General features: G+C 37.4%; 1 protein-coding gene across 1 annotated transcript in view; it reads left to right on the forward strand.

Moving 5' to 3' along the window:
- The window catches only part of LOC114653961 (girdin-like), a 159,808-nt gene that overhangs the window by 95,551 nt on the left and 39,828 nt on the right, over positions 1 to 24,429 (forward strand). Inside the window, exons 18-21 of the mRNA XM_028804485.2 lie at positions 7,055 to 7,181; positions 12,880 to 13,007; positions 15,520 to 15,658; positions 17,029 to 17,385. Of these exons, the coding sequence (XP_028660318.2) occupies positions 7,055 to 7,181; positions 12,880 to 13,007; positions 15,520 to 15,658; positions 17,029 to 17,385 (751 nt within the window). The remainder of the gene's footprint in view (positions 1 to 7,054; positions 7,182 to 12,879; positions 13,008 to 15,519; positions 15,659 to 17,028; positions 17,386 to 24,429) is intronic.

Below are 24,429 nucleotides of genomic sequence, written 5' to 3' on the forward strand. Positions count from 1 at the left end.
CCCAAGAACTATAAATGCACTCAATCAGTCCATCAAATGCTCCTTGTAGAACTGTTTACTTATAAGTACAATCACCTCACTGTAAACTTGCACTACAGTTATAATATTGCACAACCTGCGCCACTTTATGAAGCGCGTATTTACATATAATGACGATATCATTTTTAAGATGAAATGCAGCAAAATATGTTGATTATATTATACAGATAAAACTTTAACTTCATTTAAATAATCTTTATTATTAATAATTAAACATGTGAGGACACGGTGCCGCAGCGCTAGCTAGTTCAGGGATTGTTCCTGCATTGCGTTGTATTCTTGCTGGTGCTGACGCGACACTGGAAGGATAGACGGATATAATAATTAAACATGTACTACGAAGATATTTCAATGTTCCTTAAAAGTTTTGAAGAATCGGCGTTTTAAGCTTACAGATGGCTTCATGTCTATATAGCTGATTGTGTGGCGATTGGGTTTTTGGAGAAAGAAAAGTAAGAACAGGAATTGGAGGTTAGTATGTTTGAAAGAGACAGTACTTCTGTAATAAATTATTTCATTGAAGGTCGAGCATGGTGCCGCAAGTCTCTTACGTGAGACATGAACAAGCACTGTGCCACCCTGTTCCCATGTTTAATAACATGCTTTCTTTCCTATCATCATGAAAAAGATATCACGTATACATCTCAGTATTTTAATTATTCAGAGAGCTGTAATATCACAAATGTAATGGATTATGTGTCCTGTCGGAGAAAGAGAAAGCCCGTTTAAGAAGCAGGTAGTGATTCACACACAGAGCACATAGAAGATCAAATACAGAACAAAGCATTTAATGTGCCACTTTAGTTACAATGGGATTTGAGAAACTAGTAAATTAAACGATTTTAAGATGAAGTTTATGATGTTCTACTTTAATGGCAAAATAAACTACGTGATTAAAGTGGAAATTTCGAGATTAAAGTTGACATTTCGTGCTTTTTTCCCACTGTGTGCCTATTTTTTTTGTCTGTACCCTAATAAGCTTTCATATGACACTCAGACGGTGGGCTACGACTTGCCTTTTCATGGCGACTTTGATATGTGATTTCTTTTTTATTTTGGGCACTGTGCGACTTTGTGAACTTGAGCCTTCGAGTTTCTCCGACACTCTGTCACTCGATCAACTTCCTTTTGTTGATTATACCACTGTTTAAACCAACAAATAGTACGTTTTTCCTTTGCCTCCACTTGGTATTCGCTGAAATTCTTATATTTCCCCCCGTGCTTTTCCCATTGTCTTTTCACAGAAGGCTATTTATATTGATTTGCATATTCAAAGAGGCATAATTCTGGGAGGAGTTGGGGCGGGACAGAAGGCGCATGCACGTACGTTACTTTTCACGCTGATCGGGATTTATGTAGTGGAAGAACGTGAAAGTTTGCGTTCGTACAGATTCCTGCATCTGGATTTTTCATTGCGTACGCACATTCCCGCTTTTGTGCTTACGCCATGTTATAGTGTGAGTTCTACGCATGGCGTTATACATGAGGCCCCAGGTAAAAGCACCAGGAATTATTCTTTTAATTAGTTCTTCTGTAGATAGTGCCTTTAAAGCACCACAGCCACAATACACAAGCAAGTAATATAATAAATACAATAATTATTCTGTCCTCCACACCTCCCAACAAGCTCTGTCAACTCCCTCGCAACTCCGGCTCGCTTGCTGGGTCTCCACCAGTCCTTTATATAGTTCTTGACCTGGAAGTGCTGGTCAGATGGAGAATTTCAAGTCTTTAATCAGCTCGGAAGTACTGTGGGGCTTCCATCCTCATGACTTCCAAGCCCTTCTGGGCTGCAAGGGAATCAGGACTCCTCAGGTCCTTTTATAGCTCCCCCTGGCAGCACCCACAGTACCCAACAGGGCTGAGAAACCGGACGCCAAGTCCCAGGATGCCCTGCGGGAATCTGGGGCACCTGTACACTCCAGGGGAGCTGCCATCTAGCATTTTGGGGGAGGCAGTGTCCAGAAAAAGCTGCCTTCCCCCATCCTTCCACTTCAGGGGCGTCCCGGCTGGGATAAACTGCCAGCTGTCTGTCACAATACTAAAGTGGTGACTAGTGAACTAGATTCTGTCATTAGGTTCTATGCACTCTGGGTGTTTTGGAAAGTCAAGGTACATTTGGACTTTGTGCATAAATAGTACGTATATGCAGGCTTCTATCTTCTGTAATAATACTCTCAATGTTAGGAGGAGTCCCATTTCCTTTCAACATTGATCTGGAACCTTCTTTCTTCTTGAGCTGGGATTCTATTTTAAATACAGTCAAAAATTCCTCCAAAAATCCCCATTAATCATCATTATTTGTGTATAATAATGATGTAATGAGTGGCTATTCTAAGGCACTGGGTCCTTTTTCAGCTCAGTGCTGTAAGTGTGCACTCCCACGCTGAGAAGTGTGGATCCCCAATATTTACAAATGAATGTAGCTAAAGAAGCAATGGTTCTGTTAAAACATTAGTCGGGGAATGCAGTGTGGAGCAGCACAATGGAGGTAGAGAGAGAAAACGCAGAAAGTTGTTTCCACATGTCAGTTTCAAAGTTACTGCAGTTTATGCAGTATTGCCAAATCCTTATTTTCTTTCTACTCACTCCCAAAATTTTTAAAAACTACTAAGCCAAAATACCTGATTTTCGTTAGTTTTGCTATTGCAAAATCTTTATATATAATCTTCATTTGAATCTTGATCTTTGTTTGTCCGAGAATTCACTGCCTTGTATGGTGTTCCTGCTGTGTTCAGTAGAGGGCAGTAGTGATGGAGGAGGAGAGGAAGTGAGGGGGAGGATCGTTGGATGAGGTTGGAGTGTGGTGATTAAAGAGGATTGAACTAAAGGAGACTACATGCTGTTTGTACTGGCTGAATACACAACACCTTGGTTGTTACTTTTGTTTACAAACACTGTCAATAGCACTCTTTGTGTTTAGATCTGGCGTCGACACCTGCTTCGTTGTCGAGACTATGGTTTTTTGTGTTTCTATCAACCGTTGTTGGCAGCACTTTGTCCAAATCGAATGTTCACCCACTTCTTGGAGTCGGTAGTCAGAGTATATAAGTTGGGCACACTTCTGTGATTTTCCATCAGTCGACGTTTGGAGTTCAAGAAAGAAGCATTGGTTCTTCCTTACTCTTTGGATTGCCACAAAGCAACCTGCAAGATTGGAGAAAGGTTGAGAAGAGATCGTGAGACGAAACGACAGCGTCATGAAAACGAGACAGACTGTGAACGAAGAGAAGCAGAAATGCTCCTCCACCACCACATAATTACTATTCGGACAGTGATTCTGAGTAGGCCGTTCCTATCGAATCAATGTCCAAGGGTTTTGTTTTGTAATTTTGTTTCCCTTATAAAAAATCATAATGTTGTGCGACGAAGGGCCCAGTTCACAACTGGCAGCCGCGTTTAAACAGGGAGCCCTTCACAGACAACTTTAACACGCGCAGCGTAGTTGGGCGCACGTGGCTAGTCGCATATAAAACAAAATACTCAAACGGAATGTTTTTGGTTATCATTACATATTGTGATGTTAAATTTGATATAATCTATGAAATGAGATTTGGGCAGCCAGACTTTGGTTGTGTGATGCACTTGGCAAAGCGTGCACGTCATTTTATTGTGATATCACACATGGCAATAAATCTGAGATAAAGTGAGCCCACTGCATTTTATTTAATCAATGGCTGGCTTTTTTAAAAAGCCAAAACTGTTGTCCACCTGTATATCATCATTAAGTTAACAATATCAATCAGCAATTAAAAACAGAGAAACAGAAAAAAACAAACAAACTATAAATTAACTAATGGAGTCAAGCCACGGTACAAAATGAAGCACAGTTTTTTATTTCCGTACATGAAAGCGATATTGTTTTTCAAAACTTGATACAAAGAGAACAGGACCATTAGAGTGAGTAAAACTATCAGTAACTTGTATTGTTTTTTAGTAGACATTTATTCATAACTACTGTACACTGAGGGAGTAGTGTATTTTTAGTATTTTTAGGCGTTGATGCCAATGCTGTCAAGATTTTTAGCAATTTTTAGCTTTGAATGAATCAACTTTAAATTACCTTTATCCAATACCTCTATTGGTGCTGTTTGGTAATACAGAATTCTGCTGCAATCTCTTCCACACCAACACTCCCAGCCTTAAGTGCCTTTGCCCCCCACACCCTGCTGTAGATGCTTAATGCGGATCATGCTCTACGTAGTTCACAACATTAATTCTTTTTGCCTGTTTACCTATTCTGTTCAGTACAATGTTTAAAATGTTCTGTTCATTGCATGGGCAGTGTAAATGTGTAGCCTGTAAACATTTTTTCTGTTTGTAATAGGCTAAAGCAAAAGACAGTGTTAGAGCTGTATTGCCTAGCTATGGTTTCATGGTAAGGCCATTTTAATAAAAATAAAAAAATAAAAACAATGAATAATAACACTATCCATCCATTCATTATCCAACCCGCTATATCCTAACACAGTTCCTCCGGATCCTTAGGTGCATTGTCAGTCAGTCATTACCCAACCTGCTATATCCTAACACAGGATCACGGGGGTCTGCTGGAGCCAATCTCAGCCAAGACAGAGTGCAAGGCAGGAACAAATCCCCGGGCAGGGCGCCAGCTCACCGCAGGGCACACACACACACACACATCAAGCACACACTAGGGACAATTTAGGGTCACCAATGCAGATGGGCAATGCCAATGCGGTGGGCTGGCGCCCTGCCTGGGGTTTGTTTCCTGCCTTACGCCCTGTGTTGGCTGGGATTGGCTCAAGCAGACCCCCGTGACCCTGTGTTAGGATATAGCAGGTTGGGTAATGACTGACTGACAATGCACCTAACCTGCATGTCTTTGGACTGTGGGAGGAAACCGGAGCAACCGGAGGAAACCCACGCAGACACGGGGAGAACATGCAGGGAGGACCCGGGAAGCGAACCCAGGTCTCCTTAATGCGAGGCAGCAGTGCTACCCACTGTGCCACCGTACCGCCCTTATACCATTGTACCATATGAAATATACACAGCAACATATGTGGCTTACTGTACTTTTTATTTGGGGTTTATTTCAGTTCCCAGTTTTCTCTAAAGTAAACTGTTGTTCCCATATAGCCCTATTTCGATTTTTATATTGCTGTAACTCTCCGAAACGTTCTATAAGATTACAAAGCATTACATTCAAATCTGATCAAGGCTACTGTTTGTACACTATGTGCTACATGGTGAAATTAAATTATTACCCAAAATTTCCATTTTATTACCTGTTTGAATTTAAAAGAATAGTTTCATGTAAAACTTTGTTCTAATGACCATCAACAAAACCCAAGGTCAGTCACTTGAAAAAAAAAAAAAAGCAGTAACTGATCTACAGAAGAAATGTTTTGTTTTTAGGTAATTGTATATAGCATGTTAAAGAATAAGGAGCTCCATTAAACTAATTTAAAAAATCTATAAATATTGTATACAGAGAAGTACTCAGTTAGTTACATAGTACTTCTGATACATCTGATTAACTGATGGCACTATAACTGAGGCCCATTGTCTTCCAGTTTTTCCTGGGGTGAAGCTTGGGTAACACAGCTAGTCTCTTAATAAGAAGTTGACTTTACTAAGTTCCACAACTGCTAAGATACTCCTGGTAACTCACTGGAAAAATCTGGAGTGTTCAATACATGCGTAAAGGGATTTATTTTATGATTTAATTCTTTTAGAACACATTGATATTTCCTCCCCATCCACTATTTCATCTCTTGAAAAAGTAGCTGCACTAATAAAGAGACATTTATTTACTGGCTTTAACCAATGGTGTGGCTTTTTTTTTAGAAGTGGAATGAGTTGTGTATGGGCTTGGAATTTTTTTCTCTCTTTTTGATGTTTGTGACATTTCCCATTTGCCTGGTGCAGTTTTTTTTTCTTAAAAATCAATAAAAAACGTTTGCAATAATTGAATCCATCCTGCATCAAGCAGCTCTGTGTTTCACATCACCTATTCTTAAAGCAGAGCGTACCTGTCATTATGGGTGGCCCCCAGGGGGTCGTGTCCACCCTGTCATACTGCCAGACATGTCCATTAATGGCTTTTAATGAGGAAAAAAATACTCTTTTTTTACTTAAAAATGTTAAAAAAATACACCCACCCATCCATCCATCTTTGAGGTTTTAAAACCCTAGTAAATGCTTGTTTATAATGGCAACATTTTAAAAGCAGGAGGGTAGTAGTAAGCTACATTTTTATCAGAAATAACATATAATAAACAGATAATTACAGTATGCATATTTTAAATTATTCCCATAGAAGGATTAAACCTAATAATTTCTTTTTAGCAGCTGCTTTATTGTTTCTATTGTCATATGTAATCAGGTTTCTACCTTTTATATTTTTTTCATTTCTTTCTTTGGTTGATATTAAGTTTTTTGTAATGCAAAATGAAACAAAACCCGAACACGTTATATATTTTAGGACAAGTGTACATCTATTCTTTATACATTTATCAAAAAAATTGAAAAAACTTGTGTTTTGCATTCTGGGACTTAGTATTTCTGTGTTTTTTCAATTATGACTAGTTTAAGCACCAAATGTTTGGTTTTACCTTACCTTACCTTAATAGGAAATGTGTTCCTATTAAAAATTTTTTTTAAGGTTATATCACGAAGAACTATGGTTTCTTTACCTTCAGTCCAATTTTACTTTAAAAATTGTATTATATCTTCTTAATCGCTTACTTTAGCTATTTTCTGTTTCCTGAAGCTACCAGGTGAGTATACTAAATTTGGGTAAATATTCATGTTGGTGGTTAAAAAAACATTGAAAAAACATAGTGGGCAACATTCAGAAAATCGTACAGAAACATATGATGGCTAAATGAATATGAACAATGTACGTTTGCATTAATAACTAAGATATTGTACTTGAAAATTTATGGGATTGTCATTTTCCTCTTACTCTGATCGTCCCTGCTTAGATGGCTCTTGTTGAGCACTGTAGTGATTCAGCAAATAACCCTAAGTAAATTCTGTTGCCCAGGATGCTATCTATGGAAGTAAACCAGTTGAAAGAAACATCCAGTCAGCTTCGAGAGCTGGAAAGGCAGAATCGTGAGTTAAGCCAAACTAATGCCATGAGCAAGAAGACCCTAGCAGGACTGCAAGAGGTATGGAAATGGGGAGTATTCACATTAGATAAGTGTCTTAAATTGGCTTGACATTGAAGGTGAACTATTTCATCGAACTGCAGTACTAGGATGGTAGTGCACTATTGTACTAATGTAATGGTTAGCATGATTGTTATACCTTGAAGCTCCAAGAACAAAGGTTCAGTTTATAGCCTTTGATGAAAGCAAGTAATTAGTCGAACAAATTTTCAAAATATTAATTTCAGATTTAAAGGCACAAAGGATGCTGTAATACTCTCAACTACAAATTGTTCTTTATAATGATGATGAATTTACTAGGACTACAGAGTTTCTCATATAATAGGTTGTATCTCCAGTCCATCCATGATATATTTATTTTAATTTTTACTTTCTTTTCTGCTTCCTCGTCAGAAGACATTTATTTATATTATTGTATTCAATTTATTATTATGAGTTGCACCTATGTTTATAAATAGAGTGTACAGTAGACTATTACAAACACATTATACAACTGTAGTTAAAGTAAAACACAATGTGGAAAAAATCACCATGCAAAGATCCACATAGAAATACACACATATATATAGATACAAATTTGTAAGTTTTCTGTTAGATACTTAGTGTCCAAATGAAAGCAAATCAAGTCAAGTCAAGTTGGGAAGCATGCACTGGTGCAGTGCGTTGCCGCACCCCTACACATCGAAAACAGCTCAGGATCCCAGTTAAGGCAACCCCCCAAGCAGACATGCGGTCCAGTCCTATCCTCCGGAAATGACCCTCTATCTGCCGCAGCCAGGTGTTACCCTTTGGCCTGGTCCAGCCACTTGGGTCCCCAACAATGAGGATCTTATGAGCCAGATCACCTTCGGGGAAACGCGCCACATGGCCATAGTGTCGTAACTGACACTCCCTCACAATGCAGGTAATGTGCCTCATTCGGGACTCCATGAGCAACCGCTCATTCGACACAAAGTCAAACCAACGGTACCCAAGGATTCTCCAAAGAGACACAGTACCAAAGGAGTCCAGTCTTCGTCTCAGGTCACTGGATAGCGTCCATGTCTCACAACCATATAGTAAGACAGGATGCACCAGGACTCTAAAGACTTGGACCTTTGTCCTTTTGCATAGACATCGGGAGCACCACACACCCCTTTCCAGTAACCTCATGACCCCCCATGCTCTCCCAATCCGTCTACTGACTTCACAGGAAGAGTCACCAGAAGCATGAATGTCACTGCCAAGGTAAGTAAACCTCTCGACAAGGTCAACACTCTCTCCGTAAACAGACACACTGCTGATGGCTGTGCCCAAGAGGTCATTAAAGGCCTGGATCTTGGTTTTTATCCAGGACACTCGCAAGCCCAGACACTCAGACTCCTTGCTCAGTCTCTTGAGCGCCCTGATCAGAGCCTTCATTGACTCCGCGAAGATCACAGCATCGTCAGCAAAGTCAAGATCTGTGAATCTTTCTTCACCAATAGATGCCCCACAGCCGCTGGACCCCATGACCTTGCCCAACTCCCAGTCAATACAAGCATTGAACAGACCCCTGACGAACCCCAGAATCAACTGGGAAAAACACAGAGGTCCTGCCTTCACTCTGCACAGCACTCATAGTACCAGTGTACAGGTCGGCCATGATATCCTGCAACCTCGAGGGGATCCCGCGAACCCTCAGGATGTCCCACAGGGCAGCTCGATCAACTGAGTCAAATGCTTTGCGAAAATCGACAAAAGCTGCAAAGAAACTCTGCCGATATTCGCGTTTGCACTCTATGAGAACCCTCAGTGCCAGGATGCGGTCGATGGTAGACTTCTTAGGCATAAAACCAGACTGTTCCGGTCGCTGGTAGGTGAACAAGTGATCATGGATCCTATTGAGGACGACCCTAGCAAGGACCTTACCCGGCACCAAGAGCAGTGTTATCCCCCTGTAGTTGCCACAACCCAGGCGATCACCCTTCCCTTTCCAGATAGGGACGACAAGTCCCATTTTCCAGTCAGTTGGGATGATGCCAGTATCCCAAATGGAAGCAAAGATTGCTTGCAATGCCAGGAGGACAGCCTTACCACCAACCTAGAGAAGTTCACCCCAGATACCACAGATCCCTGCAGCCTTTCCAAATGAAAGCGTTGAAGTAAAAAACGAAATACAATCAATTAACAGTCCTTACTTAAAAAAGGAACTCTGCATTGTACTAAGGGTACAAGCAGATACACATGAAGAAGGTCTGTCCATTATTATTGGCACAGATATGTCCATTCCAAGGCCCCATTCCAAGATTAAAGGGAAATACTGTAACTAAATAAAAATGGCAGTAACATGATGCAAAAAAAAAAGAATAACAGAAACACAAGAACAGAAATTTATTTATAAAGCACATTTTAATACAAAATGTGTAGTTCAAAATGTTTTACAGGAAGTTAAGGTATATATATATATATATATATATATAGTAATGTTTCTAAACTCTTTTGGGGCTCCCCCCAATGGAATGACATGCCGAAGAGTGTCCCAAAAAGCAATCGTCTATTGAAGATAGCCTATCAGTTGCCGGGCACATATGACTGCAAAGCCCCATTCTCAGCAGCATTTCCTTTAGTGTCATAATGGTAAACTCCCTTAGCTTATCCTTAATTAGTCATGTGTTAATGCTAATTGGTTATTAGCAAAACATTTCTAACTGCATTAATGCCACTAAAATCTGGTGCTCTGTTAAACTGTGTTACAGTGTACCTGCATTCCTAAAGTTCAGGGTCCACATATGACCAAAACAAATCAGCTTTTGCAAAGAACATGATTTGATTAAATTACTAGGGTACATTATGCATTTGTTGTTTGTCTGCACTTCTGAAAGCTATGCATTTGTACAGAGGCACTCCTTATCATGCATTTCAGCTTTGTCCTGTGGCTGCTTCTGTTATCAATAGCCATTTTGTTGTCTCTCGTGCAGAACTACCCCTTAACAACATTTTGTGGGCTACTCTCCCACTGGCCTTGGTAACATTCTCCCTTACACATCAAGGTGATTTCAATTTACTCATAAATTCTTACATCCCTGCATTTTGATAAATTAGCTGCATACAGTATGTGATATTAACAATAAAATTGAAAACACGGACTGATAAGTTGCTCTCTCTTGGATTACATATACAGCGTACGGCATATTACTGCACATGCTTATTTTAATATTACAAGTTTTCAATATTTTCAGTTAGTGGTATAATGACATCATCACAAACTTGAAAACATTTTCATGGCAAAAAACACTTTTGGTAGTGTACACTTTATGTCAAGTACGTGGATTACATTACATTTTTTGGTACAATTCAGCTTTTATTTTGATTTATGTGAATGACATTCATGGGTATTTAAATAATCATTTGGATTACCATTTTAATCAATAACACCTTCTGGACTGTTTCAGTCCTTAAAAGTAAAAAATATAAATATATAAGGTAGCATACTTCTGCATGCTAGTCACTGAATTATTTTGCCATTTGCCACTAGTACATTTGAATGTCCAATTCCTTTTGGCTTTACTAAAACAAGCAAATACAACTGTCAATGCCTATTATCGCCTGTAAAACGTATATTTCTCAACATAAATATTGCATACAGTACTGAATATAATGTAACTCATTCAACAGTCCTTCAGTATTGACTTGTTTACTGCAATCAGTTATGGTCCAGGAGCACTGGTTTTATGTGACAGCTCAGTTCTTTGAGCTAATCAGGCTAGTGTAGAAGCATTCAGTCATCTCTGCAAATGCACAAATATTTTGAAGGACTGCTGCCAAAGCGATGTGACTGGTAACATTACAAAGGCAAACAGGTAGCATGTGCTGCAGTGGGGATAATCAGGTAACACAACATATGTTCAGAGTTCCTATCAAGTTGTTTCAATGGCAACACTTAAGTGCTCAAAGTTAACCTTATTTGATTCTACCAAGTGTCACTGTCAATGCCTGGATGCTACTGTCAGGAATCTGTAGAAAGAGATATACATACAGTATAGATCTTGGAATTTGGCGAATCTCTTTCTTTCCCGATGTCCACAAAGAGTTGATTATTTGATGACTTTCAGGAATATGCTGGATAAGTGAGCATGAGCTATGGAGAGTCTCTGCATTGGATAAAAACATGGGGAATATGATTTATCCATAAACTTAAACAAAACTGAGTTATCATAGCTACAGTATTTCTCCAAAGACTGCTTAGCAGCACATACTTTAAAGACAATAAAATGTAGGTGTAATGTACAAAATAGAACAAAAATGAAAATTATCGAGAATGCAAGACAATGCCACTTTACTGAACTGAATGTGTACACCAGAATATTATACTGTAAGTACATTTAGAATACTTGTTAGAATGAGATGTAAACTGGCATACAAATCACATTTCTTGTTCAGATTAGTTCTTTGCCTTGTGATAGGTGACATACCTGGACACAGAGAACAGCAAAGAGAAAATTAAGTGGTATCTCTATTGCCAAAATAAAGTACAGAATGGGATACACAAACGAGAGAAAACAAAGTACAAATGGACAGAGAACAAAACAAATCTGATGCACCTCACTGAAAAAGTCTTGCACCTTCTTTATTCAGTGAAGTGGCTCACTGACTTGCCAACTACAGTACCATGCTAAGCACTCCCTTTATTGCCCATCTCTTTTTCTCTGTTCAAACCCAATCCTCTCTTCCTCAATTGTAACTGAGTACTTATCTTCCTCATTTCCTGATACTGCACTCAACTGAAATCTTACCAGTGAACCTGCTCTAAATCCCACCCTGAGGTTGCTTCAGATCAAGTCCTGTAATCATTTCCAGAGTCAGGTGTAGGCTTTCATTTGCTTCACACTGACACCAGGTTAGAATTTCTCTTAGCATCTCCTGGGAAGCCTGTAGAATAGAGATATCTGATGGAGAGCACAGTACACACACTCTCTGTCTTTCCTATATTCTGATACTGGTAGCAGCCGGACCACCTCTGTTCCAAGTGTGATTGTTTATTTATGCTGGGGATTGTCTTTTTCATGATACCCTGATAGGCCCCTAACAGCCTGTTGTCAGGTAGAAACACCCTCCTCAATCTTTAAGACATGATTACAAGAGTTACTAATGCAGTTTTTGTTACAATACAAAAAGTATAATTTCACAAGTGTGAAGTTAATTTAAGTGCTACTATATTATAACAACAAATATTAGTTCAATTGCTTTACTTTATTGCTTTAAAGTTGATATTTTTTCCCAAACCGATTTGTGGATCGTGATAGAAGTAATTCCAGAAACTGAACCCAACAACCTTCTGTATTTGCTTTCGAGCTTAACATTTCAGCCACTACACCACATTGCCTACTTACGGGTCAGATGAACAGGCTGCAATAAAAAGCACACTAAAATATTCTTTAGACTTAAACATATTTAACATATGAAAACTGTTTAAAATATTTTTGAAGATTTTTGCTGTAAGATAAATTCACATTTTGTATTAGTTATATCCAACATCACAGTTTATGGTATAGTGAACCTGAAGGGCATGTATATTGGTTTGTCAGAAGATAATTTTTTATTTATGCTTCTACACAAATTATGAGTTAAACCCTTCCATGCATTTCCATCAGAAAACAAATACCTACATGGATGGGTTTTTACATTTCTATACATTAGAAATTCATTATCATCATGCTTTTCTGTATCTCTTTACTAGGCACTGGCTTCTGAGAAGCTGCATTGTCAAGAGCTGTCTAATCAAGTGGAGCAGTTAACTTGCAACTTGCAAAAAGCAGATTTTAACCAAGTGAGGCTACAGGAAGCAATGCAGCAAAATGAAGAGAGGTGAGACTGGTGTGTCTGGGTGATGATAGGATGAGTTCTTGTGAAACCAGAAAACAGAAAGGAAAAGCTTTTTGACACATGAATAATACCTGCCTAAATAATGGCCAAAGATGCTTATACAAAAATACATATGTACCAACAAAACCGCATATTTTTTAAAATTTGTGTATATTGGTTACCCTTGACTCTGAACTAGACAGGGTGGGGCAGGTAATAAATCACTCTTGATCATATTTATTTTGCATTTGCAAATTATTATGTTATTGTAAAAAGATTACCTGAAGCCACTGTGCAGCATTAGACAAGAAGGACATACAGACTGCCAAAAAGAGTGGTTCTCAATTATATGTAATAGAGAGCAAACAAAAATCGCCCCATGTCTTCATATGCTTTGCTCTTTTTGGCTGTCCAACTGCATATATTATCTGGCACCTCTGGTAATGAGTTCTTCACAGTTTTCACTTGTAATGTTCTTATTTTATTTATCATTATACTTCATTCATTCTTTCCACCAAAGTATACCATATTTCTTGATTTTAGTAGATCCGTCTATACATCTTAATGCGCTTGAATATAATTTTATATTTTGGTACTTTAAAAGTTACTGGATTATCTATAGGAAATTTGTATAAATGTATTGTCATTAAGCAAGCTCCTAATAAAAATTTACCAATATCCTCTACTTATTTAATGCTACCTATAAAATTGTAGCAATAAATGTCAATATTCAGAGTTTGTGTACATTTTGAAGGACATTAGATTTTTTGCTCTCTCTTATTTTTAAATGTCTTGCCTCTTTCTCATATTTTGATTCCCAAAAACTCTTTTTATTATTTCTGTTAGTAGTAGGAAATATTGTTGATGAAAATGCCATATATCAACACTGGGAATACTATTGAGTTCATTAGCATTTTTGTCTATTCTGAATAGCCCTAGCTAATTGTTTTTTTTAGTTTCCTTCTGCATTTGTTTAAGTTCTGGTCAAGTCAAATTAGATTGGAGCTGTATATGCTGAGAGTTAGGAACCCATTAAATTCTTGGATGTTTTGTATTCTACTACTAAAGGTAACACTTTAGTTTAAATACTGAAAAAAAAACTTGCATTTGCATTTACTTTTATGTAACAAGACCTTCAGAAAGACTTCTTTTAGTCTTCATAACACTTGTAAAACATGAATAGATAATTCATCTTGTGCAGCGTGGCAAATTGACATGGTAGTAAAATTACTTTTTAATATGAAGGATTCACAGGCCATATACTAAATATGTAATATTAATAGAAATGTGTCTCAAATCACTTCAGAGCACTCCAAAGTGAAGTTTTGTTAATAGATCACATTGCAGAGATGAATAAACACTTCATTGATGTTTTGTAAATGTTACAAAGACCCAAAGAAGTATTTGTTAAGGTCTTGTTACATAATAATAAATGAGTAATAGATACATTTTTGAAGTATGTAAACTAAAGTGCTACCCAATTAAAATATATAAATATTCATTACTACTTGTGCGGTTTATCATTTTTATTATTTGTTTTGAGACATTATTTTGTCACCATTTTGTTTGCTGTTTTTCTGTATGGTTCATGAACTATGGTGTCATCATACCGCCCTTTAAATGATGTCTACACTCGAGAATTTGTTTGAACTTTAAATCTTAAAGGGAATGATCTGATGGATTTGAATCTACATCATGTGCAGAAATCTAGAACATTAAGCCTTGGCACATGTTTTTTTTTATTTTAATTTCTAGTATTTCTTTTGGCTTTGGTATTTTTTTTATTCTAACTAAAATGATTGAGTCTGGCTTTTTCGAGTATTCTTTTGGAAAGTCACAATACACTTGTTTGCAACTTTGCCACTCTCAAAGATAATCCTACCAGCTATGATTTCTTTGTGTTTGAAACTCTACTAAACAAAATTCAGAGTAATGGGTGCCCAGTATCTTTCCAATGAGAGAAAAACCAGAGTGCACAGTGAAAAATGTAGGTAACACAGGTAAAGTATATTGAATACACACAGGCATTGAGTGAACCTGGCATCTGAACCAAGCTAAGTGGCAGAATTTCAAACCACTGGGAGACCCGAGTGTTACTTTATAGTTGCTTATTTCTGTATGTTTAATTAGGCTTTTTTGATATTTTAACTTTAGTGTCTTTCCTAGTATGTATTAAAGCATTTTCCTGAATTTCTACAATTTGCATCTTTCTATTCATTCATTTTTTTTCCAGAAAATTATTAAGTTTCAGATTTTCTCACTCTCTCACCTTATAAGATATGCTTGAACAATTAAACCACCATCTGTATTAATGAAAAATGGGGTGTTATACTTGGTGACCTTAAAGAAAAAATTTGCAAATTCTTCTGCACTAATTATAAAAAAAGTTTTCTTTACTGCACAAACATAAAAATTCCAAAGTTTCAGCACCAATATTAAATTATTGTATCATCACATAAAATAATTATGATGCAGGTGAATTGTGTAATTTTTTATGTTTGTCTAAATCTTAAAGCTACAAAGTCTTGGAACAGAAGCTCCAGTTTAACCACGAAGAAAGTCTACAATTGAAAGAACAGAAATTCATTTCCCTCAAAGCCCAGCAGAAGGTGCTAGAAGATCAAAATATGCAGTTAGTAGAAGAACTGCAGAAGGTATTATAACCTGGTTTCTGTGATTTGTCTTGATTCTCTGTGCCTTTTTTTCCTTTTCTTTAAGACTCATGGAAAATTTTCTTTATAAGCCACAAACTGACTTTGTGTCTTGGAGTGCTGCTGCATAGCACTGTGTTTCATTATGTCTATGTCTGCTTGTAAAGTACAGAGCAAATCAAGCCTATAATTTTCTTTTAAGTGAGCTCTTTTTAGCAACACAACATCTGGTGAATATCCGCCCCTGTTGTATCTAACAGAGTATATAATGAACATTTCTCCACTATAACAATGGAAAATAAATCTCCAGTGAAGTTTCAGAGAGCCTTTAGATGAATAAAAATGCACTGTTACAAGAGCTTAAAAGTTTATATACTGCATAGATTGATCATAAGTGAAGGCCTTCCTAGTAAGTAGAAGAAAATCTGCTAGATACTGAGGGTTTTTTTTAGCTTACTTGGTCTGAGGCCTTTCCTTTTAACCTCATTAACTCTTCATTCAAACTGGAATCAAGCACATGTAATTAGAGGAGGTACAATCCAGATACCCTGCAAATTGACCTATAGGCAATAGTTAGTTTTACATTACTGGAAATTTGCGTTTGTTTTACTTTTTGGTTTTATGCTAGCATTCGTATACACTGCGGCTTTTTATCTCAGTTGGCAATTGTGTTATCCGGTATTTTTATAAAGTAAAATAGCCTAACTGATTTAATCCTAGCACATATGTATATGTTTTTAATTTCTTTTCAGTTTTTTTACCATTATTTCGGCTATTGCTCTTCAATATACATTTTTGAACTATTTTAACTTGTTAAAATTGTTTCTAAATCAAGCTAAGTTATTTGTGCGGAATGTATTATCTAAAAATATAATGATTTCACAAAATGAAAAACTGTAAGAAAAATAGTTGCTGTCCTTTTCTTCTTTATTTCCTTAGACTCTTGAATTTTTAACATTTTTTTAAATATGATTTTATTTCTGGGCGGCACGGTGGCGCAGTGGTAGCGCTGCTGCCTCGCAGTTAGGAGACCCGGGTTCGCTTCTCGGGTCCTCCCTGCGTGGAGTTTGCATGTTCTCCCCGTGTCTGCGTGGGTTTCCTCCGGGCGCTCCGGTTTCCTCCGACAGTCCAAAGACATGCAGGTTAGGTGGATTGGTGATTCTAAATTGGCCCTAGTGTGTGCTTGATGTGTTTGTGTGTGTCCTGCAGTGGGTTGGCACCCTGCCCGGGATTGGTTCCTGCCCTGTGCTGGCTGGGATTGGCTCCAGCAGATCCCCGTGACCCTGTGTTCAGATTCAGCAGGTCGGACAATGGATGGATGGATGGATTTTATTTCTGATATATATTTAAGTTACCTCTTTTAATTTTTCCAGATGAGAACGCTACAGGAACAATTGGAAAGAACAGAGGAATCCAAATCATGGGCAAACCAAGAAAAGGCACCAAAAAGTATGATTCAGCTTCAGTCATCAGTCTCACAATATGATAATAATGGGCTGCAAACAAGCTCATGTCCTCAGAATGCAAAACAGTCTATCAGTTCTTCTTACAAAGTTGAAGTTGATAATTGTGATCTTCAGGTCGCCGGCTCAAAAAATGTTAGTGACAACCAGAAAAACACTTCTGATAACACTGACATTGCACAGATTTATATTAACTGCCACGAACAGAAGAATTCAAGAGTTGGTACTGAACCTCTTAGTGACCGGCTAATAGCGGTGGAAAGAAATGTAAGTAATTTTTCAATTTTTTACTCCATATTTTTAAGTAACATTTATCTCACACCAAACAATACTTGCAATCTGCAGTGTTTGATATCACTTGTTGATCATTCATACATTGATCCATTTTTAAACCTTCCACCTGTTTATTGGAGTTGCAGAGAGCAGTTGTTCATAACATAATATTTGACTTGACACAATTTAAACTTCACTTTTAAACATCAGTTCAGCTATACTTATGGTGCTGTACATTTTAGTTGTATGCCCCTAATCTGCACAGTAATCAGCTAGGCACATATAATGTAATGACAGAGCAAAGTCAAAACAGTCAGATCATTCCACAGCAACAGCCCTTATGGTAGAAGAACAGTTAGGAGACATTTAGTATTGTTTCCCTAAATATTAAACATGCACTGGTTGTTTGGTAACAGATGTTCAAACAAGAATTATAGCTTCTTTACAGAAACGTCTGCTTCTGGCATACAGCAAATAACCATTTCATGAGGAAGTGGAGTGTCTTTTTACATTTTTATTTAGTGTGTAAACCTGAAAGATTCAAAACTAGAACTTTCTTTTTTTCCCTGGTTAGCAGAATTTCAAGCAGCTCCTGTCTTAAATGAAGAAGACAGCTATCAGGCTGCACTAATAGGTTCAGTAGGGATGACAGAGGAGTGTGTGCTGCACTGCTTAGTTACCCCAGATATATTAGATAAAAGTGATTGCTGTTTTGTATGCAATATGTTTGTAGACTTCATTTAATTTTATAAGGAATAGCCTAAAGGGAGTCCTCAGCAAACACACTAACAACAGAATATATGTGGTTTCCACAGCACTAACAGAGATGATTATCAATGAAACAGGTGATGTCCTGGAAGCTAAATGCCCTTTTAGGGTGCAGTATTGCTAGCCTTCCAGTTTGTTTTGTTTAACCTGAGGGAACAGAATAAAATATTATGGAGCATCCACAGTTTCATTGCACCCTTGAGTTACAAAACCTTATTACAGTCTTCTAAGAGCAGGTTTTATACTGAAATATGAAATATGGGTTGTATGGCATTGTCACAGAGTTTGAAGACTGAAACTTTGGTTGATGAGCTAATGGTTGTTTTGTGACTTTTCTGCTGCTATTGTATATGGAAACATTTTTCAGTGTGTTACTGGCAATTCTAATCATTATAAGCAGTCAGTGAAAATGACAACAGAAATACTTTTAGAATGTGGAAAGCAAAATGATCATTAGAAGCTAACTACAAAATGTCTAATAAATTGGTAATACTATGTACAAGTCTATAGCTGAGAAGATGGCTCTAATACTACTGAATACTCACAAGGGTCCAAAGCATACCTATTAATTCAAATACTCTACCTGCATTCACAAGTCTAATCACAATTACCTTGTCATATGTACATTACCATATATGTGGTGAGAAATAGCACAGCAAAGTACTTTGAAGTGCCTTTAAAAAACAGCTCAGATCCTAACTTTACTGACCATTCATACATAAGCCTTGTGTGCTTACACCTACACAGTAACACTTAACTCAGATTTTATCCTGGGCTAAAGTGGAAATTACTGAACATCTAGGGAGATACACTGACCTTGTTTGATTGACTTCTATTACTTTGGAGCATTCAAAACTTAGGATTGGGTCATGCACAAAGTATAATATTTTAGATTCAGTTATTTACTGTTTGTTGTCTATGTTAGTTTGAAATTTTCTACTTTCAGGGTGTACTTTATGAAGTATAGGTACCTATTTATCATTCTTCATTTTTATTAATTCATGAAAGTTGTTACTATTGTGAACTTGCCTTCGGGAACAGTCTTTTAAAGTCATTTCCTGCACAATAGGACTCAGTAACTCAGCCAATAAAATGTTTCATTTTGTTTCACTTCTCATTACATTCATAAATGACTGACACGGTACATCACTCTAGTACTGCACAGTCGGATCAAACTCATGACAACTTTTTCTCCCTCTTCTGCCAAGTACATTCAGAACTATTTACAAGAATCTGTCAGAATGCTGTATAGTTTGACAGAATTTCAAGTATTATACAAACTCAATAAAGAAACATCCATTTATAAATATTTTTCCTTGCATTTGCTACTAGTATGATGTGGTGAGCTGAAGCCTATACCAGAAGCATGTCATCCCTGGATAGAAAATTAGCCCATTGCAGGGCATACTCATGTACACAAACAACAAGAGATGCATTTAATCACACCTCACCAATATGGAGTCAGCAATAAACCCCAATAAATGTATTTGGACTGTGTCTCTCTGGAGGACAACATTTGGAAAGCTAAGAGATATGTAAAATAACACCACACAAAACGCAACCAGCCTGTGAATAACACAAGTTACTATCCCTCCATGGCTCACAGCAGAAAAAAATAACTAAGAACAATAAAATACATTTGTAACTGATAAAATTTCTCTGGAGATTAAACTGTATTATTCAAGTCTCACAGAGAGGCAATACTCAGGAAGACTGGTCACAACATCACCTGCAGCCCACTTCTTGAACAGCATCAATTAAAAAAACTAAGTAGTGAAATGTCAAAAATTTACTTCATTGTGTTGTAGATTTCATTATAAATGTATACATTTGTCATTTTTGCCCATCAATCTACATTAAATAAAATAAATAGTGAAAACACGTTTTCAGAAAAATTTGCAATCAAATTGCGAATTTATTAAAACTCAAAAACTGAATTCTCTCATTTATGTGACTATTCAGGACCTTTTGCTATGGCAAACTGTGATAAGGTGCATCCTGTTTGATTTAATTATCCTTGAGATGTGTTTAGACCTTGACTTGAGTCCACCTGTGGCAGACATAATTAATTGAACATAATTTAGACAGGAACACCCCTGTGTATATAAAGTCCCACAGTTCACACTGCATGTCAGGACAAAAACCAAGCCTTGAAATCCAAGGAAATCTCTGTCCACCTCCTCAATAAAAGTGTGATGAGGCAATGCATAAATTAGGGAAAATGTGTAAAATCATTTGTAAAGCTTTTAGTATTCCCAGGAGCATAGTGGCCTCAGTAATTGTGAAATGGAAGAAGTATGGAACCACCAGGACTCTTTCTAGAGTTGGCCAGCCCGCCAATCTGAGTAACCAGGCAAACAGGACCTTGGTCAGGGAGGTGACCAAGATCCTACTGGTCACTGTAACAGAACTTCAGAAGTCCTCTGCTGAAAAGGGAGAACTTGTCAGAAGGACAGCCATCTCAGCAGCACTCCATCCATTATGGTAGAGTGGCTAGATGAAAACTATTCTTGAGTAAACATTTGCCAAACAGTATTTTAAGGACTCATGAGCATGAGAAAAAAGATTCTCTGGTCTGATGAGACAAAAATTGAATTCTTCAGGCAGAACTCCAAGCACTATGTCTGGTGAAGACGGCATTTCTCATCATTTGCCTAATATCATCCCTACTGTGAAGCATGATTATGGCAGCATCGTGCTATGGGTGTACTTCTCACTGGCAGGGCAAAATTGAGGGAAGGAGGAATGCAGCCAAATACAGAGAGATTTTTGAAGAGAACTGCTCCAGAGTGCATGTGACATCACAATGGAGCAATAGTTTACAAAATCCCATTTCCAAAAATGTTGGGACACTTTCAAAAAATGCAATAAAAACTAAAATCTATAAATTGGTAATTCACTTGAACCTTTATTTAACAGGCAAAAGAGCAAAGAAAAGATTTTTTTTGTTTTTACAGGCAAACTTAATTCTGTTTGTTAAACATAAACAAATTTAGAAATTGATGCCTGCAGCACACTCCAAAAAAGTTGGAACAGAGGCAAAGTAAGACTGTAAAGGTTATACAAGTAACATTCTGTAAGGTACCTCAATTAGCAGGTTAACTGGTAACGGGTGGGTATAAAGATTGGGTATAAAAGGAGCATCCAGCAAGGGCTCAGTCATTGCAAGCGAAGTAGGGTAGTGGCTCACAACTTTGTGCTGAACTTCATGAGAGAATTATCTATCAGTTTAAAAACAATGTTTCTCAGTGCAGGATAGTGAACAATTTAGGTCTGTCACCATCTACAGTTAGTTACATTGTGAAAAGATTCAGGGAGTCAGGAGAAATCTCTGTGCATAAAGGCCAAAGGCGGAATTCACTGCTGAATGTGCGTGTCCTTCAAGCTCTTAGGCGGTATTACATTAGAAACCATCATGCTACCGTGACAGACATAGCCACATGGACTCGGGAGTACTTTGGTAAATCACTGTCGCTTAACATATTCCGCTGATGCATCAAGAAGTGCTCCCTGAAACTGTATTATGCAAAGAGAAAGTCATACATCAATTTTGTGCGGAAATGTATGAGAGTTCTCTGGGCCCAAGCTCATCTGAGATGAAACAAAAGACAATGGAAATGTGTTCTGTGGTCAGATGAATCTACATTTCAGCTTGTTTTGGGGAAAAACGGATGTCGGATTCTATGTGCCAAAAATGAACAAAACCATCCAGACTGTTATCAATGAAAGGTGCAAAAACCAGCATCTGTAATGGTATGGGGGTGCATCAGTGTCCATGTAATTTGGGATCTGTATGTGAAGGCACCATTGATGCGGAGGCTTAAATTGGAATTTTAGAGAGACATATGCTCCCATCAACATAACATCTTTTCTCAGGTACTCCATGTATATTTCAGCTGAACAATGCCAGGCCTCCTTCTGCACAAATTAAAAAATCGTGGCTTCATAGACACAGAGTCCGTGTGCTTGACTGGCCTGCCTGCTGTCCTGATCTGTCTCCTATTGAAAATGTCTGGCGCGTAATGAAGAGGAGAATCAGATAACAGCGACCACGGACTGATGAGCAGCTGAAGTTTTGTATACAGCAAGAATGGGCAAAAATTCCACTTGTAAAACTGCAGCAATTAGTTTCTTCAGTTCCCAAATGACTAAGAAGTATAATTAAAAGAAAAGGGGATGTGACCCAGTGGTAAACTTGCCTCTGGCTGAACTTTTGTGTGTTGCAGGCATCACTTTTTGAATTTGCTTATGTTTAACAAATAGAATTTAAGTTTGTCGGTGAAAACAATGAAAATCTTTTCTTTGTCATTTTGCCTGTTAAATAAAGGTTCAAGTGAATTACCAAATTACAGATTTTAGTTTTTATTGCATTTTTAGAAAGTGTCCCAACGTTTTTGGAAATGGGGTTTATACTTTTAAGCAATATAATGACCCGAAGCATACAACCAAGACAACGCATTGTCCAGTCAAGTCCAGACTTAAACCTCATCTATGGAGAAACCTGAAGATAGTAGTTTACAGATGCTTTCCTTCCAATTTAACAGAGATTGAGAGGATCTGTCAGAAGAATGGAATAAGCTGTCCAAATCCAGTTGTGCAAAGCTTGAAGAGACTTGCAAAAAAGACTCATAGCTTTAGTTGCTGCCAAAGGGGCTTTTAAAAAGTACTGAACTAAGTGTCTGAATACTTAAATGAATGAGAGATTTCAGTTTTTGATTTTTAATGAATTTGCTAACATGCAACATGTTTTCATTTTGTCATTATGCATTATTGAGTGTAGACTAATGGGCATAAATGGCAAAGTCCATTTAAAATTAAATCTACAACACAATAAAAAGTGTGAAGAAAGTGAAGAGGTCTGAATAATATTGGAATCCACTGAAACTAAGAAAAAGGATAGAGCTGGGAAAGGATAGAGTGAAATTCTAATCCTCAAAAACCGTAATTACATAACATTACTTAAACACTTTGGGAAAGTCATCAATGAAAAAATAATTTAACAGATTGCTCAGACCTACACCGTATGAGTAGAAAACCGAATATAAATAGAGATTGAGGACTAAACAAAAAAGCAAAAAAGTTGAAGTCAGGAGTGAAGCATGGTCACAAATCTGACACTCAGTTCGGTAGAGTAAACTCAGTCAACACTTAACAGGAAAAGGAATTGGACAGTAAATAAAAAAATCTCTCTATATAAAGAAACAAAAGCAAACTACAGATGAAAACATGATATGCAGTTTCTTTACAAGCACAAGAATTGTTTTTAGCTTAGTAGGTAAGAAGATGGTTAAAAATTTTGGATGTTTAATTATCTTAAAATCAATAACTGAGTGAGGTAAGATATATGTGCCAAACATGTCTCATCAGTTAGTCAGACTCAAAGCTGAGGTGTACAGAGAGGGTCAGAATGAGGAGGGGGAGAGGAGGAGTTGTGGGGTTGGTGCTAATGTCTAATTTTAAAGTATGCTTTAAATGTGATGTGTCCTACCTCCAAAACCTACATTTTTTTAAAGCTCTTTATAAAAGAGAGAATTGTTTTGCTGTTAACAGATGTAATAATAAATTTGTCTTGCACTATATAACACAATGAATAGAAATTTTGATCTGATGAACATTTGAAGCACTTTAATTCATAATTACTAAAAGGCATCTCAATTTAAAGTATAAATTTGGTATTTTTAAACTGTATTATTTTATCTCATGTTACATTTGTGGCATTTTGTTGTGTGCATTGTATAATTGCTTTAAGTGAGTCTGTGTTTAGAAATTGTGATAAGAAAAGGTTTAAAATGATAACAAATGAGCAGTAGTTCAAATGTGAAACAAAAACCGTAAAACCTAAACATGTTCACTTTGAAGCAGCAGGGGCCTCATGTATAAATGGTGCGAACGCACAGAAATGTTGCGTACGAACGTTTCCACGCTCAAATCACGATGTATAAAACCTAAACTTGGCGTAAAGCCACGCACATTTCCACGGTAACTCATACCTTGGCGTACGCAATTTCTCCGCTCGGTTTTGCAGACTGGCGGCACCCAGCGTCAAAGCAGTGCTACTGTTCCTGTGTGGTCACCCTTTCTTTCTTAGCTCCACATTCCTGACACGGCTTTATAAATACACTGAAACTAACTGCATATTGTTTATTAGTGTAATGCATCTGATTGTAATTAACCTGCAGCAATATAATGGTCCAGGGAATAGCCATAGTATTCCAAATACCATAACTGCTTTAGCGTTGTTACTCTCAATGCATCTTCTTCTTTCAGCTG

This window comes from Erpetoichthys calabaricus, chromosome 1 (assembly GCF_900747795.2).
Source record: "Erpetoichthys calabaricus chromosome 1, fErpCal1.3, whole genome shotgun sequence".
Classification (NCBI taxonomy): domain Eukaryota; kingdom Metazoa; phylum Chordata; class Cladistia; order Polypteriformes; family Polypteridae; genus Erpetoichthys; species Erpetoichthys calabaricus.